Source organism: Microtus ochrogaster, linkage group LG4 (genome assembly GCF_000317375.1).
Source record: "Microtus ochrogaster isolate Prairie Vole_2 linkage group LG4, MicOch1.0, whole genome shotgun sequence".
Taxonomy (NCBI): domain Eukaryota; kingdom Metazoa; phylum Chordata; class Mammalia; order Rodentia; family Cricetidae; genus Microtus; species Microtus ochrogaster.
Genome location: NC_022030.1, coordinates 48334729 through 48345982, shown reverse-complemented (window position 1 = coordinate 48345982; position 11254 = coordinate 48334729). Strand labels below are relative to the sequence as shown.

The 11254-nt window shown below is 39.3% G+C and overlaps 1 protein-coding gene across 1 annotated transcript in view; it reads left to right on the top strand.

Annotated features, from left to right (window-relative positions):
* The window catches only part of LOC101994600 (cytochrome P450 20A1), a 41291-nt gene that overhangs the window by 19234 nt on the left and 10803 nt on the right, over window positions 1–11254 (top strand). Inside the window, 5 exon segments of the mRNA XM_013351634.1 lie at window positions 1887–1896; window positions 3498–3578; window positions 3581–3612; window positions 4798–4852; window positions 8743–8860. Coding sequence (XP_013207088.1) covers window positions 1887–1896; window positions 3498–3578; window positions 3581–3612; window positions 4798–4852; window positions 8743–8860 — 296 coding nt within the window.

Below are 11254 nucleotides of genomic sequence, written 5' to 3'. Positions count from 1 at the left end.
CTTCTTCTCCTTCTCCTTCTCCTTCTCCTTCTCCTTCTCCTTCTCCTTCTCCTTCTCCTTCTCCTTCTCCTTCTCCTTCTCCTTCTCCTTCTCCTTCTTCTTCTTCTTTGTCAAGATTTCTCTGTGTAACTGTCCTGGCTGTCCTGGAACTCCCTCTGTATACCAGGATGGTCTTGAACTCACACAGATCTGCCTGCCTCTGCTTCCCAAGTGCTGGGGTTAAATGCATAAGCCCACCTATGAATGAGCTTTTTGCCTGCATGGTCATATGTGCACAGTGTCCTAGGAGGCCAGAAGAGGTGTTTGAATCCTCTGGAACAAGAGTTACAGATAGTTATGAGCTGCCATGTGGGTGCTAAGAACTGAACCTGGGTCTTCAAGTGTTCTCAACTACTGAGCTCTCTCTCTAGTCCCCCAAAATACAAAAAAATAAATACTGTCATTATAACTGAGTGAAATTTTATAATGTTTTCTAAATTGTCTGACAGTGGTTTATAAAATTTACACACACACACACACACATATATATGATGGCTTAGCAGTTGAGTTCACTTCCTTATCCACATTGGGGAGAACACAAACACCTGTAATTCCAGCTCCCAGGGATCTGATAGCTGCTTCTTATCTCTGTGGGCACCTGCATGCCCTCACAGACGTTTGTACACCCAGAAATAAAAAATAGACATCAGTGGCATTTATAAAATAAAAAATAAAATTCACATAGAAAAGTCATATCTTGTAGGACTAGGGGTGACTTGGTTGGTAATGTGCTGGCTGTTCTAGCTCAAGGACTTAAGTTCAGATTCAGCACCTATACGGAACCTGGGTGTGGTGGCATACACCCAAAACTCCAGCACTTGAGGGGACAGAGACAGTCTAACTGATCCAGTGAAAGACCTTATCTCAAAAAATAAGGTGCCAGACCATCAAGATGAATGGTGGGCCAGCCAGACAGCACGTGTGCTCATGCAGACTAGAGTTGGATGTCTGACGTCATTCTCTAAGTTTTGAGACTAGTCTCTAGTTAAACCTAAAGCTCCCTGACTAGGCAAGACTAGCTGAGCAGTGAGTCCTAGTGCCTGTCTCTTTTCTCTTTACACGAACCATCGCTGGGGATACGAATGTAGGTCCTCATGCCTGTGAAGCACGCACTTTACTGAGCCAACCATGCTCATGCCAATATCTTTACTCTGACCTGCTTCATTTTCTTTTCTTGGAGCCAGGCAGGGTAATAAAACAAAGATCCTGCACAGTTGTGCACATGTGTGGTTCCAGCTACTTGGTATGCTGAGGCAGGAGGATCATCCATTTGAATCCAGGAGTTAGAAACCCACCTCCCTAAAAAAGAAGAAAAGGCTTCATGAGAGCAACAGATTATTTTCCATACATAATGGTATTGCTTCATAAGTGTCTCTTAAGGATTATAACCTATTTGATACATTTCATATGATAGTATTTATTGCCATTCTCATCATTTGATTAATTCCCCTTTGTAAAAACTAAATTTCAGAAATAGTCACAGTAATTCCCAAGCTTCATTACACCGCAATTTGTGCTATTTTGTTTTAATATTGAAACCTGGTTTCTACCTCCAAACACTTAGATTCGATTGTTGCGAGGTGTGATTTGTGTTTTACTATTTTTACAAATGCCTCCTGGGTGATTCCAGTGTGCTGTAGTGTGGGAAGTGTTGCAGCATACTATCAGAAAATCCTCCTTTTCATCACGAACGTGCGGTCAGTTATTCAAATCTTATCACTATTTGGTCAAGGTTTATACTGGCTTGTTATGTGTTCAGTTCTGGGTGATAGTAATAAATAGGAAGAATTCTTGTACCTCATTCTAGTTGGAAGAAATTAGAAATGACCTAAATTTAGTAAATGTAGTATGAAAACTGTGGTGAAAAGACTGGAAAAGCTACAGAGTGTGGGGCGGAGAGGCATCCTTGGAGACTATTCTGATGGGGGTCACCGCTTGAGATTATTGTTCATCAACAATTATGAGACCATGGGGTTACCTGGATGTCCAAGGGAAGTCCGGCAAGAGACTGTGACTCAGAGTCTTAGAGGGCTGACTGCTCCTGGTGTGTCTGAAGCCAGTGTGGTACAGTGATGCAAAGTCCAGGTGAGAGAGGGAGATGAGGTCAGGGAACAGAGGCAGGAGTAATTCAGGTGCTTTTGCAATGAAGCGAGTTAGAAAGAGGCTAAGGCTTGGCCAGATGGTAATGAGGGACAGAAACAAAGGAGCAACAGAAAATTCTGTGCTCTGAAGACAGACCGGTCAACACTGGCTAATGAGATAAAGATGGAGCATGAGGGTAGAAGACAAGATGGTGAACCTTAGGAAGATAGAGTTTTACAGAGTGATCAAGAGTTTTGTGTGTTGGAAGCCACGTCTAATATGCTTTGGTGGAGTTTGCAGTTAAATTTATGCAAATTTATTGGAGGAAAGAGGTCCTGACTAGAAGCGAAATTTTGAAAGTATTTGTTATGTAGTTTTAAAATCTTGAGACCAGAGGTCACCAAGGCAGCAAATGCAGATTAAAAGGGAGGTTCAAAATAAGGCCCTGACGTAGTGAGTTCCAGAAGAGCCTGGGCCAAATAATGAGGCCCTATCAACAAACAGACAAACCAAAAAAAAGAAAGAAGTAAAAAAAAAGAGAAGTAAACAACAACCCTTGGACTTTCCATTGTTAAAACAGTCAAGAGCCAGAGAGAGTTGAGATGAGAGGAGATGGAGGGCAGGAGAGTTCACGGAGTGTGGTCCTGGGGGCCATGGAAGCAGTGCTCCCTGGAGTGACTGCTGATGTCTAGTAAGTCCGCTAAGATAAGGAATAAAGCAAACCTTGGATAGTTTTAGTGGTCATTGTTTACCAGTTATTTGTGGTTTTTAGGTTTCAGAATGTACCTTTCTGATTATGTCCTATCTGTCTCTATTTCTCAGTGAGTGAAACTTGATTGAGAGAAGCAGTGGAATTAAGAAGATTTAGAAGGAAGGATTAATATTAATGGAGAAACTTGTGTGTTTGGAAGCCTGTGCGGCATCAGAATTGTTTTACGTTTTCACCTGGATGGTAATAATTTAGATGTTTCTTTAAAGTCAGTTACTTCTTGAATTGCATGTAGGTATTTTATGTACTTTTTAATATGTAACTGAAATTTAACAAGAAAGGAAGAAAAATATATATGAATTTAGATACAAATTTGCTTTTAAAACTATTGATTACTGACTTCAATGGTTTTGTTCCACACATGGTAAGTTTGAACAGATTTTTTTTTGAGACATAGTTTTTCTGTTTAGCCCTGGCTGTCTTCGAACTTGCTCTGTAGACCAGGCTAGCCTCGAACTCATAAAGAGATCTGCCTGCCTCTATCTCCCAAGTGCTGGAATTAAAGGCATGCACCACAATTTCCCAGCCTGAACAGAATTACTTTTAGGAAGTTTAATCTCCACAAATACTTATATTCTTAATTTTTTTTCAAATTTTCTCCTTTAAGTCATCATGCAGTTGGAATCTATTTTAAAGAAAATTATACGGGAACAAAAAGGAAGGAACTTTAGTCCACCTATCTTCATTGACTACTTAAACAAGGAAACCTTAATGAGCCACAGGTGATCAAAGCATTAAGCCTTTATGAGGAAGTTACATATGCATAGAGCTTTTCTTTTAGTTCACATGACCTCCAAGGCTTTGGATGTCTCTTTTGTTTGTCATAAGTAGTCTATACCCCACTAGTTCACCCTCCAAAGCCGCTATCGAGCATTTAACTTAGGCTAAGCAAACATCGAGCCCAAATGATCTGTAGGCAGAGAAGTGTGTGTGAGCCTTGATGGACTCAGCCTTCCTGCCGTCATGGCCGCATTCAGTGCTTGTTTGTTACAGCATGATGCTCTGTTTATGGTGTTGTCAGGCAAGAGCCCACAGTGGCATCTATAGGATGTCCTGACATGGCATATACAATCTCTGGTAGGCAGAAGGAAGTTCTGGATGTGAGTTTGTGTGGAAATTGGTCAGTTCTGAGGACAATAGCAGGCACGTCTTCCCTATGCCCAAGACATAAAAATAGGACTGAAAAGATTTGCCTATAGTGAGCCAATAAGATTACTAAGAAATAAATGTCGATTGCATCAAAAAGGCTGTACAACCTGGAGTGGGAGCACACACCTTTAATCCCAGCACTTAAAAGGCAGAGGCAGGCCATTTCTGAGTTCTAGGCCAGTCTAAAAATAAGGCCCCATTTTAAAAAACAAAAGACAATGCAAGGTAGGATCCACCCATGAGAGGGTTTATAGGAGAGGATGCGGGGTGTGAATAACCAGAATGCATTGCATAGTCTGATATCAAGGAACAAATTTAACTAAAATTGACAAAAATAAGGTAAAATTAACACAGGTAGGAAAATAGGCAGTCCAGTATTTAGAGATTTTTATTTGTTCTTTAACATGTAATGTGTGACACTGGGTGAGGTTATGTACCCTGTGTGTGTGCAGGAGCCCTTAGAGGCCAGAAGATGGTGTCAGATTCTCTGAAACGTTGGGAGCCACCCATTGTGTTTGTGTTTGCTGGGAACAAAACCTACGTCCTCTTAACTGCTCAGTACCCTCTCCAGCTCACAGCCCGATATTTCTATTGGTTCTCACATTACAGGGATTTAGGGGTTTTTTTTTGAAGACCTAATAAAGAAATAATGTATTCCTCACACACTTTTTGTTGAGCCTAATTTTATACTCTGTATTGTTTTAGTAGGAAAGATCACCTTATATTTCATACTTTCTAAACTTAGTTTTGTCTTGTAGATCCTAGAAGACAGTATGATATTTTCTCTGGCTGATTGCATAATAACTGCAAAGTGTGAGTATAAATCGACTTCTCTCTCAGTTGGGTTACAGAGCATACACTGGCAAAAAGCTCTTCTGAAGAGAGACACTGCGAGAGCCCTCTGAAGTTTCCTTTCCTTGCTGCTGTGATCTTGTTTAAAAAGCTTGCTTCACATGGGTGCCTCCCCCCCACACATGTGTTCAGTTTCACCCTTGAAAACTGCCCTGAATTGCTTGGCACATTTTAGGGGCTGTGAATTCTAGTTAGCACCTGTGAAATGAAATCTGTCAACACCTTTCCTGCTGAGAGAGAGCTTCTCCATTTCCTTTCCTGCTCCCTTCCCTCTGGTGCTACAGGTTGAACCCAAGTCCTTGACCACATTAGATAGACAGTCCCCTACTGAGTCACAACCATCTGTGGCTGCTTTTCATTAACTCTAGGCAGGTGTGCTGTTCATAAGGACTCAGGAAGTGTACTGGGTCTACGGTGATGGTGCTCTGAAAGGACTCTCTTCTTGGAATTGAAGATGATTTCTATTTATAATTCTAAGATGTATGACCTTCAACTGGTTTGTAGGTTTGTATTGATACAGTATTATAAAAATGTTTATAAACATAAAAAGGCATAATATAAAATGCTCCCAGGAAGTATTCAGGTGGCAGTTTAAAATGTAAAAAATCTATGCTCCCTTGAAGGACTTCACTTATACTTCATTTCAAGGACAAATTTTTAAAATGATGAAGGCTGCTGGTGTAAACATCCACACATTTCTCTTCTTCAACATGTAGGTTGTCTAGATGCTATAGACTAAATGAAATTTGTGAAGATGTGTCAAGGATCTCAATTATTTAAAAAAAGTATTATTGAAATTTTATTATTTAAGTATTTTCTTGCATAGATTTATCTGTCATAGTGGCAGTGGGCACATGCCAGAGTTTGAGCACGCAGTGTGAGTTCACCTGACCCAGGTCCCAGGGGTTGGACCCACGTTGTTAGGTTTGCAGGGAGAGAACTCACCTCCAGTCATCTCACAACTCATCAGGGTTTTTTTTTATTGCTTATTTGCTTTAAATCTATATTACATTAAAATTTATCTTTGCTAAAGCTTTTTTTTTTTTAAATGGAGTTAACCTGGGCAGGGTGGCATGTGTATAAATTCCAGAGCCACACAGACTCAGTCTCACAAACAGAAACAAAACAAAGCTTAGTTTAATATACTGTGGCCACCACAAATTGGTTATCTCAAAGATAGAATTAAGAGTTAAATCTCATTTTCAGTATTTAGGGAGAGTTTATAAAGAACATTGCTATTTATTTCTTTGCATGTATGCTGTGAGCTTTTTAAAAGATGTATTTTTAATGCTTTGCTAGTTTTAATTGATGATGAAGTCAAGCAGGACATATGGGTGATTAGTGTATGCAAATCCTTGTTAGCAGTATATAGATATTGTAAACTTGTACTGAATATATTAGTATAGGTTGTAAATTGCATATGTTTACATATCCTTTGTGAAATGAAAGGCTGTGGCTCACCCAAAAGCCATCGTGGGCCAAGCTATATAAAATGGCAACACATTTCTTTAGTCCCTGTATTCAAGAAGCAAAGGCAGGCAGATCTCTGGGAGTTTGAAGCCAGCCTGGTCTACACAGCAAGTTCTAGGACAGCCAGGAAGTGTAGGGGAAGTTAAGGACATAGCCAGTTACTCTTGAATAATTGAGTTACCAGGTGGCTATTGATTTTAGAGGCAATAAATGAATCAGACATACATTTTTAAAAAGTTAACTTTGGGTTTTGTGAGTGTAGATCAGTATTACAACACTTGTCTTGCACACACAAGGCCTTGGTTTGATCCACCACACTGCAATAGTAGCAGCAACAGAAGTAATAATAATAATAGTAATAATGAGAATTTAATTTTGAGTCAGTCCTAAGTCTGGAAAAAAAGAAATTGATAAGGAAAGGTAAACAGTACTTCATATACATTACAGGGCAGGAGAAACAGGAAGGGAGAGCTCTCGGTACTGCTGCTTAAGACATCCTCGGGGTTCCATTCACCATGTGAAAACAACAGCCTACAGAATGGGAAAAGATCTTCACTAACCCCACATCAGACAGAGGTCTGATCTCCAAAATATACCAAGAACTCAAGAAATCGTTCATCAAAAGAACACATAATCCAATTTTAAAAAATGGAGTACAGACCTAAACAGAGACCTCTCAACAGAGGAATCTAAAATGGCTGAAAGACACTTCAGGAAATGTTCACAATTCTTAGTTATCAGAGAAATGCAAATCAAAACAACTCTGAGATTCCATCTTATACCTGTAAGAATGGCCAAGATCTAAAACATTGATGACAACTTATGCTGGAGAGGTTGTGGGTAAAGGGAACACTCTTCAATTGTTGGTGGGGGTGCAAACTGGTACAGCCCCTTTGGATATCAGTATGGCGATTTCTCAGAAAATTAGGAAACAACCTTCCTCAAGACCCAGCAATACCACTTTTGGGTATATGTCCAAAAAAATGCTCGATTATGCCACAAGGACATGTGCTCAACTATGTTCATAGCAGCTTTGTTTGTCATAGCCAGAACCTGGAAACAATCTAAATGCCCCTCCACCAAAGAATGGATAAGAAAAATGTGGTAAATTTACAAAATGAAATACTACACAGCAGAGAAAAATAATGACATCTTGGAATTTGCAGGCAAATGGATGGAGCTAGAAAGCATTATTTTGAGTGAAGTAACCCAGACACAGAAAGGCAGTTATCACATGTATTCATTCATAAGTGGTTTTTAAACATAAAGCAAAGAAAACCAACCCACAAATCACAATCCCCAAGAACCTAGACAACAATGAGGACTCTAAAAGAGACATACATGGATCTAATCTACATGGGAAGTAAAAAAAAATACATGGGAAGCAAAAATGACAAGATCTCCTGAGTAAATTGGGATCATGGGAACCTTAGGAGAGGGTTGAAGGGGAAGGGAGAGTCAGGGAGAGGAGCAGAGAAAAATGTAGAGCTCAATAAAATCAATAAAAAAAGAAAATAATCCATAAACCTTCAGAAACCAAAAGTGAGCCACGAGCCAGTGTCTGTCAGAGGGCATATTAAAAGTTCAGATGAGGGCCAGGGGGATGGCTCAGAGGGTAAAGGTGTCAGCCATCAACCTGATGACCTGAATTTAGACACAGGAAGCCACATGGTGGAAGGAGAGAACCAACTCCAACAAGTTCTGAACCCCACAGACATGTTAACAGTCTTATATATGCGTACATATGCACATACATTAATATGCACACAGTAGATAAATATGATTAATGTTTTTAAAATAGTACATGTGGGTGGACCTTACCCCAAACCTATAGAATCTGAATCTCTGGATGTTAGGTTGCAGTATCAATAAACTCTCAGATGTTTTAGGGGAGCCAATAGCCTGAGCAATAATTATTAAAAGTCTAAAAAAAATAATATCATAGGAGCAAATCTCCCACTAATTTGCTTTGTAGTAATCATTTCATTAGTGCTTCTAGATGAACAGGATGATTAAGTCAGGTCTTTATTTCATGAGATTGAAAGAGATAATGCAACATAATCTCCAACATTCAGTCCTCTCTCGGATGTTTGTTCTCACTGACCTCAGGCAGGAGGATGCAGACATCTGAGTTACCTGCCAGACTTCAGGAGGACCATGTCGTGATAGTGCACACACGTTCTCATCTTCTATATGTTCCTGCTCTATTCAAATCCTGTGGAGAGTTTTGTTTTTATTTTTGGTAACATTTATGTACATCTACCAGGAAAAACAGGAAGAAAGAAAATTTAAAAACTAAACCATTGACTTTTTTTTTCTTATTTTATACCAAAAATTACTCAGAAGCTACTTTCATTTATACTAATATAATTTTTACATAGTGTGTACCTGGGCAATCTGTTCTCTGACAACTGGGGATGTTCAGAAGAAGCTCTATAAGGAGATAGACCAAGTTTTTGGGAAGGGTCCTCTTACTCCAGAGAAAATTGAGCAGCTAAGGTAAGAATACAATGAAAGGAAAAAACATTAAAAAGACAACTATCAGGTCATTATTTATTAACTTAAAGCTTATGATAATATGTAGGAAATATATATATATATATATTGTTCTTAAAATATTTACATTGATTTTAATTTTGATTTGTTTCTGTTTATTTAAAAATTATTTAGACCGGTGGAGACAGAAATTTCTCCTGCAGCCATTCAGTCCCAAAGAAACATGCAGAGACTAATATTAATTATAAACTGTTTGGTACCTTTTCTCAGTAAGGCATTCTCATCTTGCTTCCTCTGTGTCTGGCTGGTGACTGGTTCTGCCTTTTCTCTTCCCAGAATTCTCCTAGTCTGGTTGCCTGCCTGTACTTCCTGCCTGGCTACTGGCCAATCAGCATTTTATTAACCTAACACTAATAACAAATCTTTACAGTGTACAAGAGAATCATCCCACAGTAGATGGATAAATGTAGTGTATACATTTAATCTCAGTATTTGAGAGGAAAAGGCAGGTGGATCTCTGTGAGTTCAAGGCCAGCCCCACCGACACAGTGAGTTCCAGGACAGCCAGAGACACTGTCTTGCAGAAAAATAACAACAAAATTTTAAGTGTTTATGTGTATAAAAGTATTTGTATACATTGTGTATGGGTGCCTGTAGAGACCAGAAGAGGGAGTTGGATCCCTTGGAACTGGAGTTGGAGTTAATCATGAGACACCCAACGTGGATGGGTACTGGGTCCCAGTTCAGTTCTCACGACTAAGTCACAAACACTCTTAACTGTTGTTGACAGCCAGTTTCTGCTTTGTGAGGCAAAGTCTTACTGTATGGGGCCACAGACTTGTAATCCTACTACCTCAGTCTCCTGGGTGCTGTGATCACAATATGTATACGACACCCATGTACATACAGATTTTAACAGATTAAATTTAATCTCATGTCTAAAATCAAAAAAGTAGTTCTGGGAGTTAGAGAGATGGCCCATCTCTCTAGAGTTAAGAGGAGTTAAGAGTACTGACTTCCCTTCTAGAGGACTTGGGTTCAATTTCCAGAACCCACATGGTGGCTCACTCACAGCCATCTGCAATTCCAGTTCCCAGGGATCCAATGCCCTCCTCTGGCTTCCACGAACAGTACATGCTAATGTGGTGCACAGGCATCCAAGCTAGCAAAATACCTATACACACCTAATAATGATAAATTTTAAATTTGTTTTAAATTTAATTTTAAATTTAAATTTAATTTAAATTTAAATGGCAATGGTTGTACCATATTGAAAAATAAAGTAGTTCTAGAGAATCTTTTAATTAGCCTGTATATAGTTCCAATGATGTCAAGCATGTGGACGTTTATACTTCATTTATAAGAATACAAAATAATACAGGCACACTGGAAAATGCTATGGTAGGGTTTTATAGTGTTAAGCATACACTCAGCCTCTATATGAAAAACTCCTCAGCATTCCTTGTAGTTACTTAAGAGAAATGAAAGCAGGCCTGTACAAAGACCTGTGTGCAAATGTTGGTAATTGTATATTCAAAACACACAAGAGCTGGAAGCAGTCCAGATGTTTACCAGCTGGTAGATAAAGTAGCAAATTTTGATTTTGCCATGTGGTAGTACGCAGATTAGTAAAAACAGGCTAATTTAAGTTATAAGAGCTAGTTATAGAAAGCCCAAGCTAATAGGCCAAATAGTTTGTAATTAATATAAGTTTCTGTGTGATTACTCGGTACTGGACAGCTGGGAAGTGAAAGCACAGCCTCTAGTTACAATCAATGGAGTCAGATGTGGAGGCACACAGTTGTAATCCCAACTCTCGGATGTAGCAAGTCTTTTTCTGTCTTTCCAGCCAGCTCCCAAATAACGACACAGAGACGTCTTATTAATTATGAAAGCTCAGTCTTTAGCTTAGGTTTGCTCCCAACTACCTCTTATAAATTAATCTGCTTCTATTAATCTACATTTTACCACTTTTTTTTTTACCTCTTTTCCTGCATGTCCTGCTTCTTCTACACCTGACTGGCAACTCTGCCTTTCTTCCTCCCAGCTTCCCCCCTGCCCATAAGTCCCCCTTATACCTCCTGCCTCCCTATTGGCCATCCAACTTTTTATTACACCAATCACAATATATCTTCACACAGTGTACAAATATCCCACAATACTTGGGAGGTGGAAATAGGAAAAGTGAAAATTTGAGGATAACCTGGGCTACATATCAAGACTTTGTCACAAACGTCTACCTCCCCCAAATGGAATAGATGCTAAATTGTGGAAATCATTGGGAGTTATTAAATTTAGAATATGTAGATGTTAGGATTATAGCTGAGAGCTTCCTGAAGCTGGCATTTACACACACACACACACACACACACACACACACACACACACACACACATA